This window comes from Coffea eugenioides, chromosome 3 (assembly GCF_003713205.1).
Source record: "Coffea eugenioides isolate CCC68of chromosome 3, Ceug_1.0, whole genome shotgun sequence".
In the NCBI taxonomy this organism is placed as follows: Eukaryota; Viridiplantae; Streptophyta; class Magnoliopsida; order Gentianales; family Rubiaceae; genus Coffea; species Coffea eugenioides.
This window is the reverse complement of record NC_040037.1, coordinates 7,463,375-7,479,156: the sequence shown is the minus strand read 5'-3', so window position 1 is coordinate 7,479,156 and position 15,782 is coordinate 7,463,375. Positions and strand designations below refer to the sequence as shown.

General features: G+C 32.4%; 1 protein-coding gene across 1 annotated transcript; it reads right to left on the bottom strand.

The window, feature by feature from the left end:
- Positions 1 to 595: 595 nt before the first annotated feature.
- LOC113764806 (salicylate carboxymethyltransferase-like) lies at positions 596 to 2,972 on the bottom strand. Its single transcript, XM_027308810.1, has 4 exons — positions 2,795 to 2,972; positions 2,119 to 2,523; positions 1,785 to 2,039; positions 596 to 1,220 (listed from the first exon to the last, which is right to left on the bottom strand). Exons 1-4 carry the CDS (start codon positions 2,867 to 2,869, stop codon positions 861 to 863), a joined length of 1,095 nt encoding a protein of 364 aa, XP_027164611.1. The 5' UTR covers positions 2,870 to 2,972; the 3' UTR covers positions 596 to 860.
- Between the last annotated feature and the right edge of the window lie 12,810 nt (positions 2,973 to 15,782).

The window sequence follows — 15,782 nt, the reverse complement described above, 5'->3', positions numbered from 1 at the left end:
GACATGGGAGTTGATCACACTTCCATATAGGAAGAAGTTCATTGGTGTCAAGTGGGTCTACAAGACCAAGTACAAGCCAATTAGTGAGATAGACCGTTACAAAGTAAAATTGGTGGTTAAAGGATACAAGCAAAAGGCAAGTATTGATTAATTTGAAATTTTTGTTCCAGTTGCCAGACTTGATACTGCTCGCATGATTATATCTATTGCTGCCAATAATTCTTGAAATATTTATCAAATGGTTGTGAAATCTGCTTTTTGAATGGAATTATTGAAGAGAAAGTATATGTCGAGCAACCTACAAGTTATGTGAAAAAAGGCCAAAAAAATAAAGTCTACAGGTTAAAGAAGGGTTTAGATGTAACTAAGGACCCGAAACTAAGGACCCGAGACCAAACAGTTTAAGTTTTTGGGTCAGAATTGAGTTTTTGACTTACATATTGGACTCTTTGGTAGACACTCTCGAGGTATTTTCATTATCACGTAATAAACACATTTTGAAACTCTGAATCCCAGAAAAGCTTAATGTATCTTAATGTATCTGGCAGTGGATATTTGTTTCAAACTTTACCATTAAACCTTGGCAATAAAAAGATAATCTCAAAGATCAATGGTAAGATTTTTTTCATTATGTTTAATACATCTACGAAGCAAATTGGTAAAAGACATTGTTTTACCAATACAACAACAGCAATCGACAATAATCTTTTATTGCACGAAAAATGAACGACTAGAGTACAGCATAACAATGGACCCCCTTTTCGGGTCCCTTTTGACTGCTTCTTTGCAAGTATAGGCAAAGAAATTTCATAACAAACCATTGTCAAGGTGTGGTTCTTAGGGGAACACATTGCATATTATCATGCCCTTTTAGCCAGAGAGACAATCACATTGATGAACTGAGTCTTCTCTTTGGACATGCGATCAGAAAGTATTTTCTTGTACCTGGAGAACACTTCTTCTATTATTCCCTCACCAAAGTGACTAACAAGCAAGGGTTCAGCCACAGCTCTCATGCATTTGGCAACATTATAGCCACCATCCTTGAATTCATCAAATTCAAAATATTCACTATCATGTGCATTCCAATGTATCTCAGTTGCCTCGAGACGATCAACCGTAAAAGACCCTTCCATCTCAACAAGTGATCTTACTTCTGCAGGTGATGGTGTGTATTGTGGGATATTGAATGAATCTAGTTTCTTTTCTTCAATTAGGCCCTGCATCGTGATGTTGATTTGTTAGCACCAATCCATAGAATCCTTGCTAAATACTTTGTTTATGCGGTCAAAGTTGTTATGTCGACATGAAGTTGTCTAATTAATATCTTTAATCCCTCGAGGATCATACAAACATGTGGAGAAATCCTAACTAAATATGTAGTAATGTTATCAAAATTGTAAGATTTGGTTCTTCCAATTTCTGACCCCTCAAAATCAATCAATTCCGACCACGCATAACTTGTTTCTGAACATATGTCCTCTCTTTAAAGTACTATGCACAATTAAGAATTCATGAGTATTATTCTACTTCTGCTAGTTACATTTTGTAATTTGAGAATTTAAAAGTACAACTCTTTTACTTCTACGATTGACAACTCGGATGTCTGGTTTAAAGATTGCAAGCGTATTAACTTCTTTGTATAAAACTCGATTAAACCTAATTTCTAATTTGTTTAGTGGTTTGAAAGTAAACAAAAATTGTTCTATGCTGAAACCCAGTGTGCATTGCAAGCAATTTAGACAATTTTCCTAAGGTTATTCAACATATATTCAGATATGTACCTCAGAAATCATCTGCTTGAGGGCCAGAGCTAAAAGGTCCCAAATGTAGCAACCATCCTTGCTACAAGGATCTTCACTTTTTCTCCCCAAAATTGTCAAAACCATGCCGCCACCAGTTACCAATTCTTCTGCTCGGCAGCTCAGGAAAGTCGAGAAATCCTTCTCAAACTGATCGATGTATGCCTTTATCACACTTGGAGGGCTTGAACATGCCATGTAAATGTTTCCTTTGTTAACCTCTTCCAATTCAGGGACCTAAGAAGCAAAATCAACGTTACTTATAATCAATGAAAACATTATGAATGTTATATAAAAGAAAATGGGGAAGACATACTTGGGATAGCCATTGAAGACTATACGAAGAGTGAACAAAATGAAGACTTTTGGCGGGGAAGAGCCTTTGGTAGAATGAACCAGGAACTCCAGCGAAAACACATGGTCCAAACTCTGATTCCATCTGCAGCTTCAGATTTTCTTGAAACCGTGGCACAGACTTGAAAATGGTGTTGAAATCATTGCTAGGAAGATCATTCAGATATACATGATATTCCGGAGATTTTTGTCCTAAAATTTTGCGTTTCTTCTCGACAGTTTTGATAAGCTCAGAAACTGCCAGAAAAGTGTTAGGTCCAGATGAACATCCCAAGTCTGCAATGCTGATGCTTTTGGGGAAGAGGCTGCAGTAGAGATCAGTAATGGCTGCTTCTGTTATTGGCCTGGTCATTAGTATCACCTTTTGCTGCATGTCCAAATTGAAGGTAAAAAATTACTATTCAAATTGGTTTCCTTCTTTCTCCAAATTGGTAGTGAATTAATTAAAAGACTATGCACTTAAACAATGAAGACCAAGATAGAAACTTGGGTGCCAAATTTGAAGATTAAAATTGATCCGAGAGAACCAAATAGACGCTCAAAAATTATATGAAAAAGTGCAGCGAAGAAAATGATTCACTAAATTGTCAAAAATATGGGGCAGAATTAAGATCAAGTACAATATAGTTTAGTGTTACCTGAACCAATGAGTTGTTTGCATAACTTGTATCTCCAATCCCTCCATTCATGCGAAGAACATCAATCACCTCCATCACTCTCAATTTCCCTTTCGTCTCTTACTTTCTTTTGATGAAGCAAAGCCGAATAAGCTGATCTGCTTTGCCTTGATTTTGTGTGTTGTGCTCAATGTGTTCAAGTCCCATTTATAATGGTCTTGTGACAACATGGAAGGTGAAACAGAATTGTCCTCTAGGATTTGAAATAGAGTACCAGTTGTAGCAGTAACGACTCCGAGTGCTCTACGTGTTCAATTCAGCAACGTTTTCTTTTATTCAATTCGCACTGCTGTTAACGATTAGCACACCAATAGAGAGTTTGTCAAAATTTATTAAAAACGTAACTTTTTTTTATATATAATGTAAGTGGGAGGGTTCAAAATTAACCCTAATCTCTGATATTAAAACATAACTTGTGTAACTTTAATTGCATAATTAGACTTTAAACTTTCTAATTCGCATCACTTTCCTTCTTGAATGTGTGTTTTCACTCTAATAAATAATTAAGTTTGACAACTATGCCCTCCCAGTAAAATAAGTAATTCATTGTCTTACAAAATGGAGTATTAATTAATTTGTGGAGATTAATAATTGCCTGTAGATATGGACAAACATTGGTTAGTTTCGTTCATGGGGTTTTGATAATTTTATCGATACAAAAGTCCCACGCATACACATCATCAAACAAATACATCAATTAAGGTGGGGAACTTAAGAAAGGCAAGCATAATACTATACATGTGATACTACATGTTTTTTATAGTATATATGCTTAATTATGTTTAATGCATACACATGAACCAGTCGGTAGGTTAATGTGTTCTTGAACATGAACCTACCAACTGTCTAAGACAGCATAATCGTAAGATGGTATCATTAAAATTGCAAACTAATTATGACTGAAACATAATCTACTTTAGTGCTCAGAAGCAAGTTTTTGAAATGTAATATAGCATATCCAAGTGTTTTGATGTAACCAGAATAATATAAGCCATAAGAACAAAATGCTCTCAAACGAAAAAGTTTGAAGCATTATCTAAGTAAGAAAAAAATTTGGAGTAAATGATAACAATTGTTCTTCACATTTTACAGGTGTTAAATCTTAGCTCCTTACATACAAAATAAAGATTTTAGCCGCTTACAACTTCAAAACGTATTTTCCTGGTCCCTCGACACATTCCCAGCCATGGAAAATAGTCAAAATAGATGCACCTAAATGGTGTGAGAGATGGCTTCAAACTTTTTGATTTTTCATTCGAATAAAATTTTTGAAAAGGTAAAATATCTATCTTCAAAGTTAGGTTTGTGCCTGTAGATCATTCTTTTTCTTATTTTATTTTTTGTTTCCTTTTGGAATGTACCAGTCACCGTCTTCAATAGATAATGATTGAGGAGGGTATGCAACATGAAGGATGATGGGATAAAAAGTTGCAGAGTCAGCAACCCTGAGCTTGTAATTATTTCTGAACCAGCCAACATAGCTCACAGCAAAAACGACAAGAGGTCATCTTATTGACATACAAGCTGACATCGTAACAATGAGGTCATATTGGTTACATCACCAAAGCTGATGAGGATGATTTAATGTTTGTTCTAGATAATAAAACAAACATTAAATCATCTAGAACTTGACAGACAGCTTGCATGTCCTCGTCACAAGGCATGGAAAATTGGTCACAGAAAGAGATAGAATGGATTTGAACTACTTGAGAATCGGAATAAATTTTTTTAAAAATATCGTAACACTTTTTTAATACGATGTATATGAAATTAAAAAAAAGTGATTAAAAAATGCGTTAACGATGTAAATAAGTCAATATGTGTAAATAATGTGTATTCCAAATAACATGTCATAATGTTTCGCTGCATTCTTTGAACTTATTTTAAACCGTTATGTAGGAGTAGGCAGCTTTTCAAATTGATGAAAATATTCAATTCCCTTCTGATAGACAGACCGTCTGTAAGTTAAAACTCGTCATAGGATTCCCTGAACTTTAAAGTACGTTTGATATGCAATTATTGAGAAATCATTCGCATATTTTAACATCAACATTGCAAGTGTACTGCGATTTGAAGAAAGTAGTTTACTTAAAGACTGAGCAATCGTGTCCATACCCATAGGTTGCTCGTTTTTTAATTTTTTTTTTTTTTTTTTTATAAACCACAAGCACCATGTACCATAATGCTTGAATTACGAAATAGAATGTAGGGAAATCTGGAAGTTATTTAAATTGGCAATACTTTCCCTTAGACATGTGCATCATACAAATGCATGAAATTAAATAAAATGAAGAGCCAAATTGCTATTCATCTGGAGCTACCCAACTGATAAGTAAAATTTAGTGGTAAATCTTTGTTGTTGATTATATTTGGTTCCTTTTAACTGGGCATTTCCAGTCTGGTTTAGGAGTCTTAGGAGTGACTTGAAATGATGCTTCATTTGCTGTGAAACAGTTAAGATTGGTTAAAACAAACGAACATCATGGGAATTGGATATATATGATTCGAATTTTTTTTTCCTAAACAATGGAGAATCCAATTAAATCAATCTTTGAAATAATTATGGAGTTAAAATTTGTACAATCAGATCAGAATCAATTTTGGATGATTCATAGACCAGTGGAATGTAATTGAACAATTTTTTTGCTTTTGCATTCCACCCATATCATACCCGATCAAATCATTCAAATCAATTATACAATGACTAGATCAGTTACGTCAACCAATAATCTACGTACCTTTAAAGCATATAGTTGTCACACAATTGTACTATGATTTAAAAATAAAAACTGGAGTACTAGAGTAATGACTACATCCAAAAACCCCAAAAGAAAAAAGAGTCGACTATAACTAGCAACTATGATAAGTGACACCAGTGTGTTTGGATAGAAGATTATTTAGGATAATTTTTTGAAAAAAAAATACTATAACACTCATTTGATGTGATGTTTGTGTAAGATGAAAAAAAAATGAAAAATGTGTGTATGATACAAGCAAAAAAATTTGAAAAAAATAAGGTGCGATCCAAACACACACCAATTTCATAAAAGTGCAAAAAACTTCTCCACTACCAATCGGAGTAAAAAAGAATAGTTATTCTGTCTTCTCAATATTCACATCATTATGTTGAAAAAGGTTGCAAACCATAGCGTGTACGTAATATTCCCAATCTAATGTTGAAAACAATGTAAGAAATTGAGGGACAAGTCACGTGATCAATGCACATACTTCTATATTTGGGAGCAGCAATATTTGGCATTTTGCCTGCAAATGTGGTTCAATAATTTATCATGGTTTTCCATGGAATATGATTTCCTAGTTGTTGTTTTCCTTTCCCTTTTGGTAGGAGAAATAAGTGTTCAATGATTCACTCCGGTCTGGAGTTAATGCTTGAAGAACCCGCCTGAGAATATGAAAGAGAGAAAGAGAAGACATTTCAGAATTGGACGTCAAGATTCAGAAAGGAGAACAATGCATATTCATCAAAATCCTGTCACTAATTAGATGCCAGTGATATAGGCCATTGATATTTGCAATTCTATGCAGAAGGGCATTAAAGACAAATGGCCCAGCAAAGAACTACAGCTTAACAACCTCAAGTTTTGTTCTATTTGAATCCAACAATAATGCTAACATCATCAAAGTTAGGTCATGTTATGAACCATAATCTGCATCAGCGTAAGAAGTACGTGTCAACTTTGTCTACCTAAAGAAATCTGGCATTGAAAAGGACAAGCACCAGTATCACGTACCACAACCACCAAGACTGTGTCGGATACATGTCTGATTTTACATCAGGAAAAGAAAAAGGTGGGGCGGAACTGGCTAGAGAAATAGAGAATTCTGAGTTATAGAGGATTTGAGAAAAAGATTCATTCTCTTCGTAAAAAAATAAGAGGTAGAACCAATAAAGATTTCTTTTTCGATTCATCCCTGGAGTTAAATACCTCATTCAAGAATTATTTTTGATCCAATACATAGGAATCAATAGAAAAGGCAAATTCCTTATGATGCACTAGATTCAACTCAATTATTAGTAGAGTGAATAGATTTGTCATTTTTTGAAATTTCTCTTCTAATTCAAAATCATGGTATAAGATGTATCCTCCCCTGTTCTGGACATGAAACAAATGAAATAAATCAAAAAATGGATTCTTGTTCAAGAATAAAATCTAATTTGAACTGTCCATATCTAGTTCATAACAATTGTTATGAATCTTCTTAATTGATTTTCACATGTTTATAAACGACTTTCGTACTAATATCCTAAGATTCAACACTAATTAGCTAAATGATCTCAAAGCAAAATATTGTAATCTGATTGACCCTAATAAAGATTATAGTAGAGAAAATTTTCTATATAACCCATATTTGAAACAAAAATCCTAGGATTTAGGATTATAAGCACTAATACACGCTTTTATTGAATAGAAATGTTCAAATTTGGCTAAGTGGACAAATGTCGCCTATGGTGCCAAATTTTGGGTACTCAAATGAATATCTCAAAGTGAAGCGAAGCAGCAGGAGCATACAGATATCTTCAACTCTTTGGAGTGGCTGATATTTGGTATACATTTTAGGAATGGAAGAAAGAAGGAAAAAGAAGAAATCTAATGAGCATTAAGGGTCTGTTTGTTTGGAAGGAAAATATTTTCCGAAAAATGTTTTCCTGATTTTCTATTGTTTGGTTGGGTTATTGCTTTGGGAAAATTTTTTCCTACCAAAAATATTTTACATTAGATGGTGTAAAATGACTTCCCATATAAATGAGCTGAAGTTATTTTCCATGTCTGCCTCATAAGTCGTAGGACTATCCATTCAAGCTCCCCCACCAGCTTTAAGATTCAGAACAAAACCCATCACTTGTACAATTACCCACTAGAGATTTGTAGTCTCCATCTCCTCCCAAACACAGGAAAAATACATGGAGAAGGAAACTATTTTCCTCAATAAAATTTTCCATGGAAGACATTTTCCATTGAAAATATTTTACATTGAATCAAACGGACCCTAAGTTACCTCTTTTCCCCCTTGTTTAGGGTTAATAAGTTTGAGTGTATAGGTAGACAAAATGCTTATAGACCAAAACCACATTGTTCCAGTGTGGCGCTCCTCTGCTTCTAGAGCACACAATGCGATTAAAAGTTTATTGTAGACCCCAAATTGGACGATTGGCACAAAGTTTAGGAAACTAACCTCTATCACCAGCCTGATTCGTCTATATGGAGGGTGGTGTCTCGTGTTGGTCTTTCTAGAAGTAATATGTTCATGGTGTGAAAAAACTACACTTGGCCTAACATATAGGGAATCTATATCTATATCTATATGTATTGCAGAAGGGATTTTTAGCAGAGACCCTCTCAATGGCTTCCAAACTTCTCATTCTTTTTTCTAGATTTTTGCATTTATTTTATTACATAAAAAGTAGTGGGTTATAACCAACCCTATCACCAATTAAATTTAAAATTTAAAACATTCCCATTATCTACTTCATAAACTGTTTATAGTTTATAATTTATACTTTAAATCCTTTTTCCTCCTTAATTAAAGACAAATGCTCATTCGTATGCTATTTTAATACAATGTTACATTTTTATAATTAAGAAATATTTGTCACCACACTAACCCTATAATCACCCCTACAAATGAGCTTTGCAAATTACAATCACGTTTAAAAAAAAATCACAAATGTGCAACTAAATGTAAAGTTGAGGGGGTAAAGTGCAGCTAAATGTAAAGTTAAGGGTTTACTATATTTAACTCTAAAAAAAATCCCAAGAACGTAACATTTAGTAGGTTATAGATTTTTGCATTTATTTTAATACATAAAAAGTAGTGGGTTATAACCAACCCTATCACTAGTCAAATTTAAAATTTAAAACTTCTCATAATCTACTTCATAAACCGTTTATAGTTTGTTATTTATACTTTAAATCCTTTTTACTCCTTAATTAAAGACAAATGCTCATTCACATGCTATTTTAATACAATTTTAATTCGCAAGCATACAACATGATCAAGAAACAACATAACCAATTAGGACTAGATTTTGACCCAAAAAAATAAATTAGGCCTAGATGGCACTGGCACGTTGCCGTAACTTGCGATGCCAATTAGGACTATTTAATGCTTTTTTTTTGCAAGGATTTAGGACACTGTAAAGTTTATTTAGACAAACTTTGCCTCATCGGTGATTTGAGTATCAAGTTATTGAATATACTACAAATCCTATAATATTAGTCTGCTACAAAAAATAATATTTTACTAGCATGTGGCATTTGCGTACGAAATTTCAGAGATAAATCAAATGTTTTTACTTATACTCTATTAAATTTGAATAGTTTTTTAGTGAATATAACCATCCTATGCAGGACCATTACTTTGTACAATTGGAGCTAGCAAATTGTATATCAATCACAATTTAGATTTTGCTCGATACCTGCGCAGTTGGTGAGTTCCATCAGTAACACTATATCAAATTTTTAATGTTATTTCATACTCTTATCAACATGTATTTCAAAAAATTGTAGGTTTGAAAATGATACATATGCTCGAAAGTTAGTTACGTGGTTGAGGTCAAGCAATTTTACAACATCACAAGCATTGTTGATAGCAAATTCAAAAAAAAATATGGATATCCGAATATACAATCATGCGTACGGTAAACTTATTCTATTTAATTTAATTACTGCACAAATTTTTTAAATTTATAATCATAACCTATACCTTCTTTCATTCTTACTAGATTAATTATTTTCAAATACTTGCTTACATTCAGAGCATTAACATAGAAAACATGTTCTATGAGCTATGCAAAAAATGTGGATAACTATGTGAAGATCGTTTTTCAAAAACAGTGTATATGCATTGTAATGACGTGGTCGACACTGTTGTTAGGTAATTAATTTCATGTACCTTTAATTTCAACAAATTTTTCTGTATTGTATATAACATTTTATTTGTCAAACAGGTACAATGTTAACATACAAATCAAATATTCCAGTGGTAACATGCATCTTAATCTACGGGACAGATATGCACGATTCGTATTTGATTGTAATGCTTCTTAATTTAGAGAATTATAAAGGAAGGTAGAATTTCTTGATATATGTTTATTTTTTATAATGTTATTTATAAACTATGTAAAAAAAAATACACTAATTTTGAATTTCGCACGTACTTAATTCTCAGGACAATGGTGATAGGTTATTCAACCAACGAATCAATTCATGCAAAGATCGTGCATTTTTATTTGTAGTACGCATTCGACAAAATTCAACAGAATTAATTAAATTACCAATTTTGGCTTTCGTACTAAAAGTTGATTGGTGTGAAGAGTGTTCGCACCTTCCTGCAAGATTATCAAATCGAATGCATAATATTTGTAAGCATTTTATTTTAACAACATTTAATTACATTCATTTTTATTCATATATCATTCATTTTCTAATATAAATTTCTATTATTTTTTCAGGATCTATCTTCTGAAAAAAGGTAATTTTTGAATAATATACACATTCTATCATATTTCAAACTATTGTTAGACAGATATTATATTTTAATTGTGTTGGTACAATTTTTTAATCTTTTTTAATTCACCCTTTTATTTTTATTTTTTTAATAATATCAGCACCGTGCGTAGCACGGGTATTCACACTAGTTATATAGTAATATTGGTTCAAGTAATTTGCGTTTTGAATTATTCTGTTTTCGATCACCATAAAATGGGCGAAATAAAAAACATGTCCATTTGGATTAGATTTTTTGGAATGCTTTATAAAACTTTGCTGTATTTTTTATTTTTTAAAAAAAATATTTTCTAACGGAGTTTTTCTTTTAGGTGTTACTATTAGAGTTTTGGGGCGATTTTGAAAATCCACAATATCTACCACTTCCTACCTCTGCAACCACTGGCAGAACCAGAGCTTGGGACATTGGGGGGCGAATTTGTGAAGATGTCATTCTTTTTTTCTTTTCTTGTTAAAATTTGAGGGACAAAAACACAATATTCATTGAGATATAAGTGAAACTTTTAATATTTTAAAGAGAGATAAAAAGGACTTTTAAAATTTTGGAGAAGGGAGCAAAACCTAATTTCTACAAGGATATATATGAAACATGTACAAATTTTTAAAGAGTTATAGAAGAATTTCTAAAATTTTGGGGAGGAAGCGGGTCGCTCCCCACTTTCCATTGCATCCGCTAGTGTCTGCAACCCTTACCCCACCCATCGCGGGAGAAGAATAAGAGAAATACGATATTGCCCGTATAATCCTTTATATGCATATTATCCAATACTCGATGTAATCCAACCAATAAGTCAATTACAAAGCTTCATTTACATATCTAAATGTGACCAAAATTTGGCAGCACGAGGGGAAGGGTAAGGGAAAAGGGACGGGGGATCCAGGAGTGGGGGTTGGGAAAGAGGTGTGGAAGGAGGGTTTAGGTGTAAGCGGCGGCGGTGATGGCGCCGGGGGGAGTGGGGCACTAGCAGGAAGATTGGAGGGAGATAGAGATGCTCACGACAAAAAGCCGGTGGTTCCGACTTACATAAAACTAGTGATTGAATGTAGACTCAATGTGTGGCGATGAATAAACTAAGGAATTTAGAATCTTGAGTTCAAAAAATATAGCAAATTAACCACTCAATTTGATGTAATATCTGAAAAAGAAAAATAAAAAAATAAAAATAAAAAAGAAGAAAGATGTACCTTACGATTATTGATGAAAATTTACGATCAACCATAGACTTATTTTATTCAATGATAAAAGCATAAAAATCTTATAGTAAGAGAAGTCTTTATTGAAATGAAGGAGATGGAGGAGAAAGGATTAGTAGTTTGTAGTTGTGTAGAAGCAACAGTTAAGTTAAAGAAATAAACGTGATGTACTAGTCATTATGTGATGCTAACAATGGAATTTGTATGAGATACGTGACTACATGTCATTAGGAGTGGAGTTTGTATGATAGACGTGATTACTGAACAGCTGATCATAAAGTTAAATATGAAATAATATAAAGTGACATTGAATTATTTATCTCAACTGCCACTCCTTTGGCATTATGAATTGTATAGATGGTGGTGCCGAACTAACTACCCCTAACCTAAAAGAGAGGGTTGTTCCGATGGCGGGTTTGGAATCTTGGTTGGATTAAATATGGGTCACTTTTTCATTATAAAAGCATCAAAGCTCGAGAGAAGATAGTAAGTAAACGAGCTTAGGCGTTGAGTTAGTGTTTAAGTAGATATTTGAAGAGTGAGAGTCAGATATAATTAGAGCAGATATTTTTTAAAGTGAAATTCAATTTAGCAGTGTCCAGTATAAATTTACTTTACAAGTGTTGTTATTGTATATAGTAATAAAATTATTCATTTACCGCCATTATTAGTGGATTTAATCCAATAATTTGGTATTAAAGTCACCAAAAAATCCAACAAACAACCTAACCAAGTCAAGCTGAACTGCGAAAGAAATTTAAGTCCAGCTGAACTGAAATGGTAGAACATCTCACGATTATAAACAGGTTGCAGACCAAAATGCTAAGATCAAGCATTTGAGGCTTTACACTACTATGCCAACCTTTCAAGTCTAAACGTGCAGCATCACAGTAAAATTCCATCGATGCAGGTTACATGTAAAACAACAGCCCATAACTTTTTTTTTTTTTTTTTTTTACGAAAGAACCGCAATCACTATTCGAGAGTGCACACCGGGTAAATTCCGCCCCGTGCAATATCCAGCAACTACAGCCCATAACTTTGTTGCATCGAAGGATATCTTTTCACCACAAGAGCATGCAAGATAACTCATACGAATCAAATGTCAAAGCACCAACCCTGACATTGCTGGTGCAGTTCAGCAAAGCCAAATCCATCCGGAAACAGGGTAGGAGCGGTCATCTTAATGGCCATGATTTGGTCTCAACAAATTGTGCGGTCCAGATCACAAGTTGTGCATTGATTTTCACACTATGTGTGGAATTCACAAAATTTTGTACTAAAGTTACACGTTGTGTAAATTAAGTTACGCCATGTGCAACCAAAGTTACACGTTATTAAAAATGGCCAAAACCGTTGGGGTGCAACCGTCCGTGCCCCTTGTCCAAATCCATCCGCGCCTTCTATGGACCAGAAACCATGGCACAAACTTCTCATCAAGTACCGTAGGCTGGTCAATGGCACCGTAGGCGAAATGATGGATACATATATATATATATATATATATATATATACTAGAGGTACTTAAGCTGTGCAAAGCACAGCTTGGGCCCCCTAGAAATTTAGTCAAACACATAACATCAAATTATTTTGACACATGATAAATCAATAGAAATATAGGAGAAAATTGGGTCTCAAAACAATTAAAATTAACAAATGTTATTTGAACTCTCATTTTTGTTAATCACATTTTCACTATTATTTTTATCATATAGTTTTTATTTATTGTAGGAATACAATTAATAAAATATGGAGTATAAATAAAATTTCCCTCAAAATTTGTTGTGAAGAGAAATTCCATCTATGAAGTTAATACCCCTATTTATTGTGATTTGAATAAAGATTTTTGAACTATTATTATGATAATGCCCAAAAAAGAGAGAAAATCAATACACTACAAGTGCATTACTGTATTAATTAGCAGCATAGTCTTAGTTGTAACTAAATCAAAAGCAGTCATAATGCTTCCAGTATTTTAATAATGAGAAAAAGTTTAGAAAGCCACTAAAACATGTCACAATCTTCAACATCAATATAACTTACTCTAAAGTTTCACATTTTTCTTTCTTTATTTATTTAAATCCCGTTTAAAGGTGACAACATTATCCTGCAGCTCCAGAATATAAATAGTAAGGTTAGATAAAAAATATAAATTGCTACGTTTCTAGATCTACATATACAAATTAGAATTGAACCATTTTTTTTATTGCAAAAACATCTTCCTAATCAAAATTGAATTTTCTAACAATTTTTAATTGTGACTTCTACCACCAACTACAATTTTTATATGCCAACCCAATTGATACTACAGAACCTGAATAATTAAAAAACAAACAAAAATTAACGTTAGTTTAAATATATACAAAATCTTATAGAACACAGAGGTAGAAGAATGCCTAGCTAGATTTATCTTGGTGGAAGCATCACATGATATATCTTTTCTCTTTAAAAAATACACAAAATTGTAGATAATTACAAAATGTAACCAAAAAACAAAGAAAAAGAAAAAAAATGTGAAGTAAGAAATCAAATCGTGGGAGGAGAAATGAAAAGAAAGAATTATTGTTCTATTCTTCATAGAAAATGATCATTGGTATAAAATGAATTCTAAGATCTTTTTACATATTTTAATATTTCACCTTTTATCCATGAAAAATACCAAATAATAGCATCATCCTATAAATTTAACAAACAAATGCCAGTTGACTATAACATTATGATCGAAGAATAGAGCAAATATGAGAGATTAGACATGAAGAAAAAAAAGGAAGAAAAGAAAATGTAAAATGGGATTAAAAAAATAATAAAAACTTCTCTTTGTTAAGTAGCTAATCATCTCCACGAAAAAAAAAAGAACATGGCAACAATTTTATTTAGATTAGTTTTAAAAAATAAAAAATAACAACACTTGCCGCAAGAAGAAGAAGAAGCGACACAGTTGATTTTCTGAAGGAGGAAAAATATTTTAATTATTTTGGCCCAATTGAATCAAAAAAGGGAAGGAAAAGTTTAGCTAAAATGACCAAGAATCCACTTGTCAAAATATATGTGCAATACATGTGTCAAAAAGATGGGGTGCTATAGTAACTTGGGTTTTTTCTTATATAATAGGCATATTTTAATATTTCACCTTTTATCCATGAAAAATACCAAATAATAGCATCATCCTATAAATTTAACAAACAAATGCCAGTTGACTATAACATTATGATCGAAGAATAGAGCAAATATGAGAGATTAGACATGAAGAAAAAAAAGGAAGAAAAGAAAATGTAAAATGGGATAAAAAAATAATAAAAACTTCTCTTTGTTAAGTAGCTAATCATCTCGATGAAAAAAAAAGAACATGGCAACAATTTTAGTTAGATTAGTTTTAAAAAATAAAAAATAACAACACTTGCCGCAAGAAGAAGAAGAAGCGACACAGTTGATTTTCTGAAGGAAGAAAAATATTTTAATTATTTTGGCCCAATTGAATCAAAAAAGGGAAGGAAAAGTTTAGCTAAAATGACTAAGAATCCACTTGTCAAAAATATGTGCAAAACATGTGTCAAAAAGATTGGGTGCTATAGTAACTTGGGTTTTTTCTTATATAATAGGTAGATATGGGCATAATGATGGATAGTTACTACTGACAATTTCTTGTGGTTTTTAAAAATGACCAAAAAAAATCAAGTACTAACATAATAGACGAAAGCCTGCTCACTCATTATGTACAACTACTGATCAAGGTACAGTCTATATGTGTGTGATTGTGTGAATAACGAAAATTTTATTATATTTGTTTGTAACAATTAATTTCGAAGAATAGTTTTACACTTTTAAGATTAGTTTGTTGGAAAAGTGATCGAAATTAAAAAGAAAAAATACATTACTACAATTATGGTAGCTATCAGTATAATTTAAAATTCATAATTACACAAAATAAAGTATATATATATTTTTTTATTTTATTTTTTTTAATATGGTTAAACTACCATGTAATGTGATAGTAAAAAGATAATTCAAAGGATGACAAAGTTAATAACACCATACGGGTCTCCAGCCGTTGCATATAGTAACATAACATTAAACGATTGTTTCAAATGAGGCCAATAGCAGAAGGGGGAAAAAACTAAATTAAAAATTTACTTATGGATATTTTCTTCCCCTTTGTGTAGTTGTGTAAATGTTGTACTTTTATTATATGACAAAACAAACTAATAGGGAGTAGAAAACGTATTTTA